Source organism: Anguilla anguilla, chromosome 4 (assembly GCF_013347855.1).
Source record: "Anguilla anguilla isolate fAngAng1 chromosome 4, fAngAng1.pri, whole genome shotgun sequence".
NCBI classification, from domain to species: Eukaryota; Metazoa; Chordata; class Actinopteri; order Anguilliformes; family Anguillidae; genus Anguilla; species Anguilla anguilla.
The window spans coordinates 9778491-9795774 of NC_049204.1; the positions used below are offsets into that span (position 1 = coordinate 9778491).

Below are 17284 nucleotides of genomic sequence, written 5' to 3' on the forward strand. Positions count from 1 at the left end.
CATGACATCACCTCGTGGCATTCTTTGTTCATGTCGACGGAATGCAAACTATGCATCCCCTCACCCCACATCCCCTGTCCCCGGCCTTTTCTCTTGTGCGCTACTTCCGAATACGATCTCTAGCGTGCACGCTTTTAAAATCGGAAGCGGACGGATGGCATGGTTTGGATTTCATTATGTCCGTTTTCAGGAATCTCTCTCAGTAGCGTTTCTAAAAAAACCTTTGGTATTGGACTGGAGCATTTAGGAAGTTTACAGTTTGAAAAATCTGGCATGTTTCAGACCATCAACTGTTTTTCAGTCTGCACCAGTTCCAGGAAGTGTTTTGTTTGTATCATATTGTTTAAAAATGAATACATTCTGGAATATAACAGTCTTAATTTGAGAATCATTAGGAATCATCAATCAAATATTTCCATGTTTAAGCCGAGTGATTAATTAAATAAAATTAAGATAAGTTAACTGTCAGATCTCGACTGTATGAAGTAGTGTCAGATAGGCTAAATGGTAAGAACTTGTGTTTCAGCCTACAGTAGTGTGGTCCTGGCTGCTAAACCACAGATGAAATAGCTCCAGTGCAGTTGGGGTCATGGAGCAATCTAGCCTTCCTCCTCCCTGTTCCCTGTTTAGCAGGCCTGTTGTAATAGCTGAGCAATGTGCATTGTAATTAACATTGGATAGCTCTGCATGCACCTCCCCCATGTAGGGATACTGCTCTCCACACATCACTGACAAAGAAAACTATCCACTCGGCTTGGTCCTAGTCCTTATGTTATTCAAACACTGCGGGGCCAGCGTTTAGAAATCGTCAGGTTAATATTCTATTAGTTCTACTAATTATGGAGTGCTTAAAACTTCCTGTGAGGATTAACAGTGCAAGAATCCTTTTCTAATGCTACTCGGACATTTTATTTGAATTATTACGCTTTCTACTGGAAAGAAAAATGTGGCCCTTCTTCCCCCCCAAAGTAACACTTAATTGGCCTTTATGTTGGAATTACTGCATTTATTCTCAGGAAACCACACACAAGGCTTTTCATTAGTTTGGTTAGTCAGGCCTGACAGTTCAAATGCCGTGGCTGATCCATGACTACATTCCCCTTTTTCTCGTATATCAGAGGTGCTGGGGTCTTTTTTTTCTCTCTTCCTGCTTTTAGTCAGATTTGTCTGTGTGTCATAACACACGCTTGCCCGATCGTTGGCTCTGTTCGTATTGTGTTGGCTGCGGGGGCGGTGTAGTTATAAAGAGTCGGGAACTGGGCTTGTAACTCAAAGGTTCTGACACAGCCGTTGTGCCCTCGAGCGACGTACTTAACTTGACTTGTTTCAGAAAAATATCCAGCTGTATAAATGGGTCGTCTGTAATTTCCGTGTGTCACTCTGGAAAACTGCGTCTGCTAAATTCTGAATTGTGATATATCTTGCAATGTGTCCTACGCCTAGGACCCTGGATTTTGGAGGTTGTAATTCAGTTGAATTCTGCTAGAATCCGCTGACATTAATCCACTCCTTGTCAACAATCTTGGCAGTTGTAGTTTCTCTGTAGTGTAGGGGCAACGCGTGGCATCATTTTTACTGTAGGAAGTTCAGGTAATATAGTTTAATAAGAACTATTAACCTTGTGGATTAAACACATGTAAAAAATTTAAAAAAAACAATTGTTGGAACAAAGGGCCAAACAAAACAGTATTTTTCTATTTTGTGAGGGCTCTTGCAATGCTTTCACACTGAGTCTGGTGTTAAGGGTGGGTAGCTCTTGGCCTCTCTCTATCAGGACTGTAAGCCTCAGTGGGCTTGGAAAGCAACACATTCTATAGGAAACAACCCAAAACTGCTGTCAGCCAGGAAGTTACTGCTAAAGGAAGTCATGCAGCAGCAGCCAGAAATGGCAGGAACATAATCTGGAATTGGACGAAAAAGCAGTCCTGAAGGATCATTTTTTTTCTCCTTGCAATATTAGACACAATAATACAAAATGTATTAGACACAATTTCATTGACTGTAAATGTATTAAAATATGGTGCTCCATTCTAAATCCAGCCACACTTAGATTTAGGGTCTTTACTGAAAATACTCATGAGGCACATCCAAAGCCACCATAACTGATTTATTGTTAATTTTCCTGCTCGAAGATTTGAGTGACCGCAGACACCTTCACCAGGCGTCAGTACTTGAGCAGAAGAAACTAGGGTTTTTTTTTTTTTTTAATCTGCATATGCTTCTTTAATCTAGGCATCATCACATTCAAAATGTTGAGCTTCCAGTGCTTGAATTGGTTGAGCTGGCTTTCATGTACCTTGTGGGGATGGTAAAATTTATGATTAATTGTGATGTTCAGATCAGCATATTAATCAGAGTGATTAATCAACTGATGCATCAATCAAACCAAAGTTTTGAAACGGTATTAAGTGCATAATGTGTTCACTATATAACAGTATAATTAACAAAGAATATTTAAAGATGGGGAAAAAGGTTATTTAAAATAAAGTAGTTAACATCCATTGTTGTGATGCTGTCAACAGCAGTGCTTTTGAGCAACAGTTTGACAGAGTACAGGTCTTTTTAATTTAATTTATTGAACATTAAAAATGATTTATTTTGGTTATTGGGATTGTGTGTCACAGTAAAGAATACTGTTTTCTGGAAAACTGGAAATGGAGCTGAATTTTGTGCACAGCAACTTAATAAACTATGAATTATGCATTCGCTCTCAATTGCATTGCAGCTAACAGAAAGTGGACAGCTTTCTGTTGTCATATTTTCACATTTCAGCAATAACATACTGTGTTCTGAGTAACAAAATCAGGGCAATTCCGTAAAATGTGCTGCTTGGAATTTATGTGTTTTAATAAGAACATTTCAGCTTAAAGAATGATCAATAACATGACAAAATTTGAGTAATGTACCAACTTTGTACTTACTTTCAGCACCAGTAGTTTCATATCCAACTGTTGTGACTGTCATTTAAGGATATGAGGAAACATGTTTCCGATATTCAATGTTTTCATTCTTCTGCAGGACCGCAAATTGCTTGCAACTGCTGAGCAGATGCTACAGGACAGTAAAACAAAGATAAAGTTCATCCGGATGCAGATTTTGAAAGCCAGCCAGACCAGCGAGATGGGTTTGGATAACAGTGACGGTAGGCATGGGTCGTACCCCAACGCTTTGGCTTCTGCCAGCATGCTTTGTGAACCGTTTCTGTTATGTGTGTATGTGTGTCCTCTGTGCTTTGTGTTGATTGTTCTGTCAGGGGGTCTTGTCAGGAGCCAATGACCTACTGTTGAACACTAAGAGCTATAAAAGAGATATTTCCCCTAAGGATTCATGTCCTTTTTAATGATGCTGTATATTGATTGTAAGCTTATAATAAGTCAGTCAAATATTTCAGACAGTTTTGGGGTTTTAGATAATTACCTGGTATCTGCAGGATGGGAAGTTTCTATGGAAGTACCTGTACATATTCAGTGGTAAACTGCATAGAGGAGAGTGTAAGACACCGTGGGCAATGTGCTATTCTGCAGCCTCCACTCCGAAACCCCTCCTCAGCCCACTGGACCTCCGGGTGGAAGAGCTCCGCCATCATCTGCAGATCGAGAACGCCGTCCTCGAGGGCACCAAGAACGTCATGAAGCTGCTGGGCGCAGAGAAGAAGGCGTACTCCGAGGTACTCGCCGAAAAGTCACCGAGTCCCCCCGAATTCACCGCCTCCCGCCGTCAGTCACTGCGGAGCACCTCACAATGCTCACTGACAGGGATCGAACTTATTCTGTCGATATGGATCAGGGATACTCAAATCCGGTCCTCAGGGTCCGACCCGTAGTGCTAATGGTTTTCTCTTCTGCCTGGATAGTCCATAGGCCAATAATATCGCTGAGTGGTTAGAGATTACATTCACCTGGTGCGTCACGTTTAAATCAGTACCTGATTAGAGGGGAGGAATGGAAACCAGCAGTGCTACTGCCCCTGGTATAGATGCTGTTTAAAAACAAGCAACCACAAAAGGAGGATGGTCCCTTTCAAGATGAAACGGTATCACTAGCATTCAAGAGGTGTGGTTGCCTTATCTTTAGGCATGTAGCCCTGTGTTTTTATTGAAGAAGCAAGTTCATATATTGAGGGCACAATATGGGACTCTGGAGCTGTACTGTCAATGAAGTAACTAGAATCAGTGGCAGCACTGCCATGTCACACTTTGTGAGAAGCACAAATCAAGTGCCAAAGAAATTATACGAGTAATCATATAGAAATTATACAATAAATTTTACAAAGTAAACTGTGTCCAAGGAAAGGCCATGATTTTCTTGTGCGCACGTATGCAGCTTTGCTTTGTTTTAAGTCATTGTTTCTTCTCGTCCAGGCTCAAGCCAGATTCGATGAGTCCAGTCAGAAGCTGGACCTGTTGAAATACTCGCTGGAGCAGAGGCTGAGCGAGCTCCCGAAGAACCACCCCATGGCCGACGCCATCATGGAGGAGCTGACGCTGGTGGCGTCGCCCACCCTGGGCCCCCGCCAAAGCGTCGTCTCCACGCACCACCAGTACAGCACGGTCAACAAGCCCGCCGCCCTGACAGGTGAGGCTGAACGGCCTGACTACCGCACGCGACTCAAAACCGAAGGACCTAGGACGGTACCGTCTTTGTCCTGTTCAGTTGTAGAGTGGTGCATTTCTGCAGGCTGATCATCATTGTTTTGTTTTATTTCTTTAATTAGTATTTGATACTAGTATTATACATATTAGTAAAATATATCAGTATATTAGTACTGTATAGTAGAAGTACAGTAGTACCATAAAGAGAATACATTAATACATACTTTTTTGGAATGGCAGGTATGCCATCCCGCCAAGTTACGCCTTGTCGAGGCAGCATGCCCCATACAATAATTAAAAAATATAACAAAAGTGATTTAAAAAAAAAAAATGCTGTTAATGCTGTTTTTAAAAAAAGCAAAAACCAACAGAAAAATGCTGTTAACCTCTTAGCGCATTGCCCCTAGTGGTGGGCACGCCCGCGTGCCTAAATTACTAAACTCAAACATTCGGTGCTACTGCAACCAAAGTGTGAGATGAAAACAGAAACGCGTTGTTTCCGTTTCATTAGTAGACGATACATGACAACTATGCCGAAAACGGAGTTTCGCAGCCCCACCATTGTCGCTCCCGTCGTTCATTTAACACACACCCCCTCCCTGCAGTCTCATCTAAAAAACACCCCCCACCCTTGACATAATGAACAATATTGTCTATCTTGGCATTCATAAAAATATTCTTTCACCACTAAAAAATCGTATTCCGTCATAGCAGCAAGATAAACCCCACAATAGCCCTAAGATATGCCTATACAGCAGTGAAAACGCTGCTCACTGAATAACGAAATAAACGAGAAAAAGTTTTTAAAAAGGATACCATGTCATTCTACAGTCAATATCTGGGACTAAATATTGAATAAATATAAAACCTTACTGTTGGTTTTACGTGTAGAGATGTCCCTTTTGAGACTGCGTGGTCATATATTGTCTTGGACAATCCGTTTGGGAAATATAGGCGCATCTGTGACGCCTGGGTATCTTCCAAAATAGCTGTGCGTAACACCACACCTGTTGTTTACGGCGTCGTCGCCCTTTTTAGTACAGTCTGACTAGATTTACAATTCATTTATTCGGTAGGCGAGAGTATAAGCTTTCTAACGATATATAACATGTCTAATTCTGCTTTCGGAATAGCGTTTTATAGGTCAGCGTAACAGAAAATATTCTTAGCATAGCATTCACTTACGCAATCACACTCTGTTAGCAGACAAATACGATGCACCTAACGAAACATGTTCACGGATATTTCGTAATTTCTTGGAAAATACTATTATTATTGAGGACTTCTGAACATAGCTAAGCCATATGTTTGCTGATAGACCTAGCTGACATCGTTTTCTGGAGCAAAACAGAAGCGAATAGAACAATATAATTGATACTGTCTCTCTGTCTCTATCTACTGAACATAGAGGAGATTTCACATTGCTATGTAAGTATTATCGTTCAAAATATTTCGGTTATATACGTTCTTTTTGAAATTGAGTATTTTTAAATAGGTTAGTGGTGTTATATAATGTAAATATTTCACACTGTAATGTAAGCGTTAGACGGAAGTGTAATAGTTTTTGTGAAGCGTCCAACAGTGATGACGTCAGAGCTGGAACATTGCCAAAACGTGGTGGACGGGTGAAAATTGTTTTCATGTTGTCTTATCCCCATACAATAAAACATACGAGAGTACAGAGTATAGAAATACACACGAGTTAATTATTACACATTTAGGTACTGTACCGCATTGTGTGACAATGTTTTTGCATTATTTTTTTAATCTGATAGCAATGTTTCATCTTAAACCCTCATAAGGGGCTCATTTATATGCTTTATAATGGACAAAAAACATTTTATTCAATTTTGGAGAGATTTTGGATATGTTTCTGGACACCTAGCTATTTTAGACCACTGTACTGACTGAAAGCTTGTAATTCCCATTTGAAAATTATGCAACAGTGATTTTCTTGAGTCAAAACAGTTGATTTGTAGTGAAATACATGGATATGTTATGATTTACAGCAATGCATAATTTAGACATTTTGGATAGATTTGGAGATGCTGGGTACACTGCTTAGTTTTTGCTTCATACATCTATAGTAGTTCTACATATCCACCCTTAGATTTTATGAACTTGTGGTCAAGAAGTTTTTGACCTAGCACATGTATAGTTTAACCTCCTGCATATATTCAATCTCGCAGTATTTCATTGCAAACTTAAAAAGTGCAAATTTATTTTGGATTTTTTGTCAAAACAATTGCATTTGTGGCACTTTATTTCTTCCAAAATTATGAATATAAACTAATCTGTGTTAGTATTGTAAATTGTACAAATGTCTTGCTTCATTTAAGCCATTTTTCAAGTCTCTGTGGTGTTCACGTCTGGAGTTATAAAGCTTTAAATAGGGTACCCCCTAAATGGGCAAGGATTGGCAAAATTTGGCTTGTGCCTTAAGAGGTTAATACGTGCTTTTCTGCAGGCTGTTGATTCGCGTTTCTAAGCGGTCCCTTTCTGCAACGCTCCAATCGCGGAGAACGCTCCGCAGGGGCTCTGCATGAGTGGAGCATCGCCTCCCTGCAGACCTGGCCTTTTCCAGCGGTCAACCCGGGCCGCTGCGCTTCAAAACGCACTGCTCCCGGGGGGCAGTTTACTTAGCGCGCACGCACAGAACGGCGGCCGCCGCGTTAATCAGCGGCCGAGACGTGCGTTAAGACGCACGTGCAGCGGCACATGCATAAATGCCGTGGCGGTCTGCCCGGAGGGAAAAACACAAGCTCGAGGAGTCCCGCTGACTTACTGCTCCTCACCCTCCCCTCAAACGCACCGGCCTCTGGTACCTTATTAAATCTTCACCTTACACAAGGGGACATGCCTTCCTGTGGAAATGCAGCTTCGGGCCAAGTTGTCTGGAGGGATTTACAAATGTTTGTGTTTACATTGGCAAAGCCCTCCCCCCCCAACCCCCCATCCCCTCCCCACCCCCATCCCCTTTGCTTGCCTTGGCATCACTTTGGCACGTATGCCCCATGCTATTCTGACCCGGGCGTCGCTGTGTGCCGAACAGGTACCCTGGATGTGAGACTAATGGGCTGTCAGGACCTGCTGGAGAATGTTCCGGGCCGGGTCAAAGCAACCTCTGTGGCTCTGCCGGGCTGGAGCCCGAGCGAGAACAGGTCCTCTTTCCTGATCAGGGCCAACAAGAACAGAGTGGGCAGCACCCGGAACATCCTGAAGACCGACAATATATCCAGTTGAGTAGCCCTTGAATTCGTCTTTCCAGCGTACGGCAGCGGTCGTTGTAAAATGTGCTCTGTTTAACATTTGTAACATTTGAAGTATTTTCTTGCTCATTTTGTCTTTTAAGAAATGTTTGAAATGCATTTGTCTTCTGTGTTTGTTTTTTTTTCTTTCTTTCTTCATCATATCAATCTGCCAACCTGTAGAAACACTTTGAATGTTCTTTATGAGCCAATTTGGAAAGTGCCCTTTTCTCCTTTTATCAAGACAGAGCCAGGAAGCCAGGGTTTTTCCTGCATTGAAATGTCTTTGGCCGGGCCACCTAAGTGATTTTTCAAGCCGCCTATAGGAGAAATATCGTGCAAAAAAAAAAAACCACCCATAAAATTAGAAATTGGAATAGCCTGTGCATGTACTGGTACAATTTGTCGATGAAATGATACTGTATTCCAAATTTAAGCTTTGGCTGCTTTGAAGTTTCTGTGCAACCTTAGGAATAAGCAGAAGGGGAGTGTTTGTGGCATGGTCCCTCTCCTGAACCTCAGCTATTTTGAGGTCAGATTTCAACAGTGTGTGTCGCTAGCTAGCTAGCTGCTACAGTGGCGGAGGCGAAGAAGCCCAGATACAGCGAAGCAAAAAGACAATCCGACAGGGCTCATTCAAGAACTAGTGTTAACCATTTCCTCTGTGGCATCAGTTGTTGGCTGACTTGATTTTTGTTTGGCCCTGTTAGTAACGTTGCCTCTAGCTATCCAGCTAGCTGTGTTAGGTGGTCGGGTACTGTGGATGAGGATGCGGGGTTGAAGACAGAGAAGGAGACTTCTTTGATTGTAAACATCGGACCTAAACAAGGCTAAAATGCAGTGTCTTTAACGTGGCATTTGTGTGGATTCATTAAGTTAAAATGTTAATATTGTACCCTACATTTTGAGTGAGATAAATGAAATGTATGTCAAGACATGTAAGCAAACCTGGAAGCAACGCTGTGGCAGTTGAACAGTCCAGCGTGCTTTTAAAAAAAATCACTCCAGTGAGCGTAGCAGTTAGCAAGCTGTGCATTTTGTCTCCCTTGCAGATGAGATCAGTGCCGTGCTGAAGCTGGATAACACCGTGGTGGGACAGACGAGCTGGAAGCCAGTCAGCAATCAGGCGTGGGACCAGAAGTTTACGCTGGAGCTTGACCGAGTATGACCCCCGGTGCCCCTCCTGTGCCAAACGCGTCACCAAGCCCACTCACACCTCAGTTAAACCTGGAAACTTTAATCTGGCGACTCGCTTGTCTTAGGGAAAGTTGCAGAAGGAGCTTCCAAGATGAATGAAAAAAGCCGCTATTCCTTATCCCTAAACTGTTTGTTTTTGCTGATATGGTTGTTCACAATGATGCAGGTGTTATTTGCTTACAGTATTGGTCCTCTGAATTATGTGCCAACCTTCACATTTCCCACCAGTGTGGTTCATTTTGTCTGACATTGATATTTAAGGTTATGGTGTGACTTCCTACGTTTTAGGAAGCAAATTATCCTCCAAACTTGAAAAAAGGTAGAGGCCTATCTGGCTATATTCCTCTAGAACCTCAGTAGTATTGTAACACAACTTACTGACTTCCTCTGTCCTATATCTGTTATTTCATGGTTTCTTTGTAAAACTATAAACATTGTATTGGACAATGAAAAATGCTACTTTAGATGCCATTTTGGCTCTTGTTTTGGTACTGGCTGTTAAAGTATGCCTCGTTACACAGAGCGCTTGTAAAGTTTTAATTCGGGCAAATGCATCCTGCAGTCTCGCGAACTGGAGATTTCAGTGTACTGGAGGGACTGGCGGGCACTGTGCGCCGTCAAATTCCTGCGACTGGAGGACTTCCTGGACAACCAGCGACACGGGATGTGCCTGTACCTTGAGCCGCAAGGTACACTCTTCGCTGAGGTATTTCACTTTTTCCCCTCCATGTTCCCTCACACACACACATTTGTACATTCGTCCAGTTACTTCAAGACAGACCTCAACCACATCTTCCAAGGGTTGCAGTGATTTATGTCATCAGGACCCGACCCCTAATTGCCCCTCAACCTTGGTGCCACCAGAAGAGCTGGAGTCATAAAAAATGGGTTGCAGAATTGAGTTGATTTATTAGTATTGCGTTGTGCATATATGTGGAAAATTGTGATTGGGTTGTTTTGTGATTTCACAGGTTACATTTTTTAACCCTGTTATTGAGAGGAGACCCAAACTGCAAAGGCAAAAGAAGATTTTCTCAAAGCAACAAGGTAACTATCGGACTGCGCCTTTCAGCACCTGTAGTTGTTTCCACCGGACTTTAAATTGAGTTGAAAAACAAAACATGAAGCTGCGTAAGTGTGCTGCAAGATGAAGTGGATGGAATAATGAGGATAGTCACTCTTGATAAGCATGTCTGTAGAGCAGTTTAACAGTTGCAACTGAATGAATATTTCTTCCATGCGTCCGTGATTTTTCTAATTACAATTTGAGGGTCCAGTCCAGTGTTGGGCCATAGAAAGCTGTAGCTGGCTTAAAATGATAATAATGGTCAACTTAACGAGTGTAAATGACTCCATTCACAGTGTTCAGTAAACCATGGTTCACAGAGACTTTAAACACTAGAAAACTGCAGGATGCCTCAGCTTTCTGGGAGCAGTTAACTTTTTCCGGGTTTAATGTCGCACACCAGCTGTGGACGAGGCCCGGCCACAACGGATGGAAATGTTGGCTTAGGAGTGTTTTCACAGGCAAATTTTAAATGTGCGGTTGACTTAGCCCTGGAAACGCAGGTGATTTAGCTGTCCCTGCAATCACAGGCTTCAATGAAATCATTCAGATGTGAGGTGGATAGCAAAAAGGGTGCGTCCACAGTCCCCAACGTGCCGAATGTAACCGATTCCCTGTCTCCCCCCCCCCCCCCCCCCCCCCCCCAGGAAAGACCTTCCTCCGCGCCCCTCAGATGAACATCAACATCGCCACCTGGGGCCGGCTGGTCAGGCGCGCCATCCCCTCCGTGCACAACTCGTACAGCCCCCAGGTGCCCGGGTTCACCCCGGACTCCCCCGTCCAGTCTGGTTTCCCCGCCTCCCCAAGGTACCCCCTCCCCCTGTCCCCCACCTCGGGCTTTTCCCCCGTGTTGTTCCTTCCTTAATTAGAGTGAGCTTTAGCCGTCGCGGGAGTAGCCCGCGCCGCGCCGCGGAGGAGTGAGGTCACGGTTCGGCGCCGCGTCAGGCCTTTCGGCGCCGTGGCGACGCCGCTAAATCTTTACGGCCGTGGCGAGAGCCCAGCTGTGCAAACGGCGCGAGGAGGGCGAGGGTGAAGCGTTAAAGCCTCTAAGTACTGTTCCCTCTTTTTTTTAGGTAGCACAGACGGCAGGCTTGTGTGTATATCTCTGGTCAATCTGCCCTTGTATCATACAGTTTTGTATGGTTCTCTATTCCCACGGAAACTTGTATACTTTATATAGTTGGATTATCCTGCTGGAGTTGAAATTAGTATTTCAACTCTAGCAGGAGTATTTCACCACATCCATGCTGGAAACGGCTGTATACACGATCCCTGCCAAATAATTTAAATGGAATAAATATTTCCAGTGACCCTACGGTGACCAAATTGGACTTCGACAAAGAAGCCACCTTTCCGAAGTTTCACTCCACCGCGGACGAGTTTGGAGAGCCCATGGTGCGGAACAAGGCGCCGGACAAACGGGAAGAGCAGGTGAGCACCGGCGTCCAAACACCGGCGCCCAAACACCGGCGGCGTAAGGTCAAAAGGAAGAGGAAAACTCTGTAACGATCTGTTTACATGACGATGGGTATCATTGTAATGACAGCTGCCACACTAGCAAAGCGCGGTGCCTCCGGCTGTGACGGTCTCCCGGTTTCCTCCTCCTAACACTGACTTTTTTTTTTTTGAACAGGATGCGCTAGCAACGTTTGATTTCCTGAACAACAGGAACAGCTCGGCTGTCAAACTGGACAATGACAGAATTGTGGAGAATGAGATCCAGAAGCCAGATCTTGAGCTGATAACTGCTCCACAGACCACAGACACAAGGTACCATCTCCCACACTGTCAAAGTCTTAGCAGTAAATGCATTGGGATTTCAGTAACCATTTACAGTTCTTGTCCTAGTGTTTACAGTAAGCTTTATGGTACATGAAGGTATATAAATCCATGTTTCTGGGGATTTTCAGATGAGTAGGGGTGAGTTTTAATTGACGCTCCCTGAATTGTATGTTCTCTCTCTTTCTCGCACTCTCTTGCTCTCGTTCTCTCTCTCACCCCCTTGCTGTCTCTCTCTCTCTCTCCCTCTCCAGGGAAGAAGAACAATTCCAGTTTAATCTCAAAGATTTCAAGTGTGTTGCAGTTCTCGGCCGGGGGCATTTTGGAAAAGTAACTTGATTTCACATCTTTATCGATTGATCAATGCCGCATCTTGTCGAATTGAAGAAGCTGTTAGCCTTCCCTGTGTAATTCACACATCAGTGATTCTATTTGTTTCGACAGGTGTTGCTAGCAGATTACAAAATGACGGGAGAAATGTTCGCCATCAAGGCCTTAAAGAAAGGAGACATCGTCACTCGCGATGAGGTGGACAGGTAAGGCGACTCTGAACTCCGACCCTCCTTTAAGAGGAGTTTGCCCGAGGACGTTGAGCAAATTCAATTGGTGTTGCCATCTCTCGTTATTTTCCCGTCAGTCTGATGTGCGAGAAGAGGATCTTCGAGACGGTCAACAGCGTTCGTCACCCCTTCCTGGTCAATCTCTTCGCCTGCTTCCAAACCAAAGATCACGTGTGCTTTGTGATGGAGTACGCGGCAGGAGGGGACCTGATGATGCACATCCACGCCGACGTCTTCTCCGAAACTCGAGCCGTGTAAGATTTAAGGAACCGGTCTAGAATCAGTTCCAGCCTTGGCATTCATTTTTTGGTTTTTGTCTTTTTTTTTACCGGTTGCCGGTGTTGTTTTATTTCTTTCCCAATTTGGAATGCCTAATAATATTCGTATGTTCATGCCATCCCTTCGAGCGACTTTCATGGTTAGGATCGGTAACGCACCGTAGTGATGTTCACTGCACTGAAACCAGTGTTTTTTTTTTTTTTAAAGCTCCTGAATTTCTACTGAACCAGTTGTGGCACAAAGTTCAATTGCAGCATTGTTTAAAACGGGAACACCGTGACATTTGAAACAAAAAATGTTAGAACTAGGATCATTTTCCTGTGTGACTTCATTAATGGGCTCTTATAATCAACGATCATGTTGTTGTTTTGTAGTTTCTATGCTGCTTGTGTGATCCTGGGGCTGCAGTTCTTGCATGATCACAAGATTGTATACAGGTAAGGTTGCACAGTCCACAATGCTTTCAGCTTTTCATTGTAGCTCTTCAAGATTTCCCTTATATTTTGCCCCTTTCTCATTCCCTGTGTTTAATACTACTTTAGGGACCCTTGAAGTACCATTGTCCTCCACAGAAAGTAATTTGCAGTTCACATGGTTACAGTATCTTTGTTCACCAGCATGTGTTGCTGCTGCTTCCAAAATAGCCTTCCAGGGTCACTGTTGTCTTCTGTTCCTCAAAATAAAGTCATTGCCCCAATTTCCCCACCAGAGATTTAAAGCTGGATAACCTGCTGCTTGACACTGAGGGTTACGTGAAGATCGCCGACTTTGGCCTCTGCAAAGAAGGTATGAAAAATTCTAAGCGGGCTTTATCAGCAAGGGGATGGTTTTGGTCAACGCGACAATTTAGCCATTTATCTTATCCTTGTTTATTTAAATCTGTTGGTGGTGAGAGGGCCAGTTGAATCATGTCTGATTTGATTATTTAAACCAATCATTTGCCTGCCCTGTTAGGAATGGGATTCCGGGACCGCACCAGCACGTTCTGCGGTACGCCTGAGTTCCTGGCCCCGGAGGTGCTGACAGAAACTTCGTACACACGGGCGGTGGACTGGTGGGGGCTGGGTGTCCTCATCTTTGAGATGCTGGTTGGGGAGGTAGGCATTCAACTTTTCATCTCCTGGGTCTCTCATTTACAAGATCTTGTGCTCAGGGTGAGTTCAGAGGCACCATGTGAAATGCAACTGGATACCACCATCCCCAAAAAAGACCTTTTGTGTGGCATGCTAGGTAGCAGTTAACAGCTAAACTTAATCAAGGCAAATGCAGTCATAGCAATTAATGAATGAGATGTAACCTTCAGAATGATGTCACATTTTAATTATGCCACACAGACTTCTCTTATTTAATCTGTGTCTGTGCCCTTTCCACCTTTTGTGCAGTCTCCTTTCCCTGGTGATGATGAAGAGGAGGTGTTTGACAGTATTGTCAACGACGAAGTCCGCTACCCGAGATTCCTGTCTACAGAGGCTATCTCCATAATGAGAAGGGTTAGTTTACAGGACTCATAGATAATAAGCACCAATCTCTCCTGTCTTGTTCTATATTTCCTTTTACAAATTTACAAACCGCAACTTAAAAACAGGTCAGCCTTCGATATGGTCTGATATGTGCATCTTCAAACTAAACTTCAAATGAATTATATTTTATACATGCATACATAAAGTAGTGTTCATCTTCTGTTGATAATTATTGAAGAATATTGAAGGTTTTTTCTTTCCTCCATTTACAATGTGTGAATGAAGAGTGCATTATGATGACTCTTTTAGTTCAGTTTCTTGGTGAATGTCTAAAGAAACCAGTATAAATGAACAGGTGTCAAGGGTTGTAGAATGAGACCTTATTATCCGTACACAAATGCATGGAGCGCACATGAGTGGGTTAAACTAGCCACACTGGAGCGAGGTGTGAAGCTTCAAGTCACACTTTGTAATAATCATGTGTTCACACTTCTATATTAAGTCATTATTAATGATGGACATCATTTATCCGCTCACATGCAGCTTTTGAGAAGAAATCCAGAAAGACGTCTTGGCGCAGGAGAGCAGGACGCGGAGGAGGTCAAGAAGCACCCCCTCTTCAGAGTACGTCAGCACTCATTTACCGTTGGTCTTCAGTCCAGAAAACGGTCGTCGGGGCAACATTCACGTCCCTTTCTGCTCTCTCTGTTCTCCTAGAACGTTGACTGGAGCGGCCTACTTGCCAAGAGGATGAAGCCCCCCTTCGTGCCAACCATCAAAGGCCGGGAGGATGTCAGCAACTTCGACGACGAGTTTACCTCTGAGGCGCCGATTCTTACCCCGCCCAGGGAGCCCAGGGTCCTGACGGGGGACGAACAGAAGATGTTCGCCGACTTCGATTACATCGCCGACTGGTGCTAGCCCCCCGCTCCGCTGCGCCCCCTCGACACTGTAAACTCGCCATGGCTGACGGCGGCTCGCGACTCCCTGCGAACATCAGCAGCTGTGCTCTCCCGACCTTCCGTTGCTGTCTGTGCCACCCAAAGGAACCGCTAAATGCCTTTGAACCGAAACTCAGATGTATTTTTAAAAGTTGCAACAACAACAAAAAAAAAACTTACAAAAAAGAATTGGTCATTATACTGACAGAAGTGGCCTCAAGCTGTCTGTTTTCTAAAATATTTAGCACTATAGAGAGAGATTTTCAAAAAACTAATTCAGGGAATGGCTCCACTACAGGCCTCATTACAACTAAATTAAGTTCATCCCACAATGCACTTCACCCCCCATTTTTCTGCCTTAAATACAGTTGTCACAATCCTCATTTCATTTGTTGGATGAGCGTGAACTTTCCCCGTTGATACTCGAGATGCTATTTTTAAACAACACTGAACCTTGGGCTCATCAAGTCCAATACAGCCAAGTCTACCACTTTCCACTTAGCATAGAAATGTGCATTTTATTCAAACTGACAAGCTTCCTAAGTTTCTCTTTCAGAACACTAGTTTTAGTACTTTCTTTGCCTTCGTATTTATTTACTATTTACCATGAATTTACCATTTTTCACGATGCCCAAGATGTGTTTGTTAAGGACCTTCAAGCAACAACTGTCTACTACAGTCCTGAAAACCTAGCCAGCTGCCAAATAGGCTTGTGCTTTTCTGATCCCTGTGTGGATCACCAATGAGACCTCGACCATGACTACACCAATGGAGGAGCCTGAACCTTCTTAAAATCTCTCTACATTGATACGAGACTGTATACCTTCCGCTCTTTGTGGTTTTCTGGTTTTATGCATTTTCGTAATTCTCTCCACCGCATACCAGTCGGTGGAATAAAATAAGTTATAGTTTTATATCGAGTTTTAGCATCTGCTGTATAGGAAAACCGTGTGTTTTATGTGGAAACTTAAGGGTGTTAGGACATGTCAAGATCACGAGCGTAGGCCAAATGGTAGAGACCAATTTTGGACTATTGTAAAATGGAATGTAAAAACGAATATTCTTAAAGGATACATGTCGGCGTATACCATAATATGCCAAAGCAGGCCATGTTTTTTTTATTGTTATTTCGAAGTGGCATGTGTAGTGGGGGCTGTGTCGAAGGCTTTAGTCCTGTAACTTAGCTGACATGAGCACCAGTTGTGGGCGAGTGGCACTTTCGGAAACATGGATCTTTGTTTGCATTTTCAGTCAGGTATTTCTTGTTACAGGGCTTGAATGTTTTAGTTTTTTTTTTTTTCCCATTACACTCTGACAAAGTGGATGTCTGTATGCCAACACGTATAACAGAGCCAGCTGATTCAAGACAATCCTTTAGGATGAGCTCAGGCAAGGTTTGAGATCAAGGCGTTTGAAGGTGAAGCAGTGCCAAGCCAAGAATCCCACACAGCTAATTACCAAAATCCTATAAATACACCCAGTGCAACTTGATGCAAAATCTCCATTTGTTTCAGTCCAGTGGATACAGAGGGGATTGCACGGTTACACATGCACACGCACACGTACGCAGGCACACACACACACACGCACACACACACACAACACAAAAACTAAACTGATGATAAAACTAGCTCAGTTACTGTAACAGAAGTTGTACAGAAGGCTTTTAAAGATAAGGGGTATTGGGAGGTATTGATGTCAGGGTATACGTACAAAAGCTCAAAGCACTAATTTTATGTTTTGTTTCTTTTTTTTTTTAATGATGAACTTCTTAGCTTAATTATGGAAATGGATTGTAAATAACTTTTTCTATATACTGTACATAAATTGGCTTCTTAAGCACATTGTGAAAAGTGAATGTTTCTTTCAGTGGTACTCTGAGTTGAAGTTATAAGGGTGCTAATGAGAGAAAGTGGTTGCAGTCATTGATATCATGAATGCAAAAATAAAAAAAAAGATGTAATTGAAAATAATATACTCTTTGTTTATCATTTTTGTTTCATTCTAATGTGTGCATCTCACCCCAGTTTGGTGTTTTGATTAATATCCTCTTCCTGTATAGTATATCTGCAGAGAGTAGGAGGAAGTTTATAGTGTTGAGTGGGGGGCCCCCGTGGGCCTGGGGGGGAGGGGGTTAGCTTGGCTTAGTGTTTGAATAGGCGT

At 43.2% G+C, this 17284-nt stretch overlaps 1 protein-coding gene across 1 annotated transcript in view; it reads left to right on the forward strand.

Moving 5' to 3' along the window:
- Window positions 1-17096, forward strand: part of LOC118226313 (serine/threonine-protein kinase N2-like) — a 37642-nt gene extending 20546 nt beyond the window's left edge. Inside the window, exons 4-22 of the mRNA XM_035415849.1 lie at window positions 3019-3142; window positions 3525-3667; window positions 4361-4574; window positions 7644-7829; window positions 8892-9001; window positions 9599-9742; window positions 10008-10083; window positions 10750-10909; window positions 11410-11533; window positions 11736-11872; window positions 12136-12211; window positions 12326-12417; window positions 12519-12695; window positions 13095-13157; window positions 13430-13506; window positions 13675-13817; window positions 14103-14210; window positions 14724-14804; window positions 14898-17096. Of these exons, the coding sequence (XP_035271740.1) occupies window positions 3019-3142; window positions 3525-3667; window positions 4361-4574; window positions 7644-7829; window positions 8892-9001; window positions 9599-9742; window positions 10008-10083; window positions 10750-10909; window positions 11410-11533; window positions 11736-11872; window positions 12136-12211; window positions 12326-12417; window positions 12519-12695; window positions 13095-13157; window positions 13430-13506; window positions 13675-13817; window positions 14103-14210; window positions 14724-14804; window positions 14898-15101 (2439 nt within the window). The 3' untranslated portion in view covers window positions 15102-17096. The remainder of the gene's footprint in view (window positions 1-3018; window positions 3143-3524; window positions 3668-4360; window positions 4575-7643; window positions 7830-8891; window positions 9002-9598; window positions 9743-10007; window positions 10084-10749; window positions 10910-11409; window positions 11534-11735; window positions 11873-12135; window positions 12212-12325; window positions 12418-12518; window positions 12696-13094; window positions 13158-13429; window positions 13507-13674; window positions 13818-14102; window positions 14211-14723; window positions 14805-14897) is intronic.
- The last annotated feature ends 188 nt before the right edge of the window (window positions 17097-17284 follow it).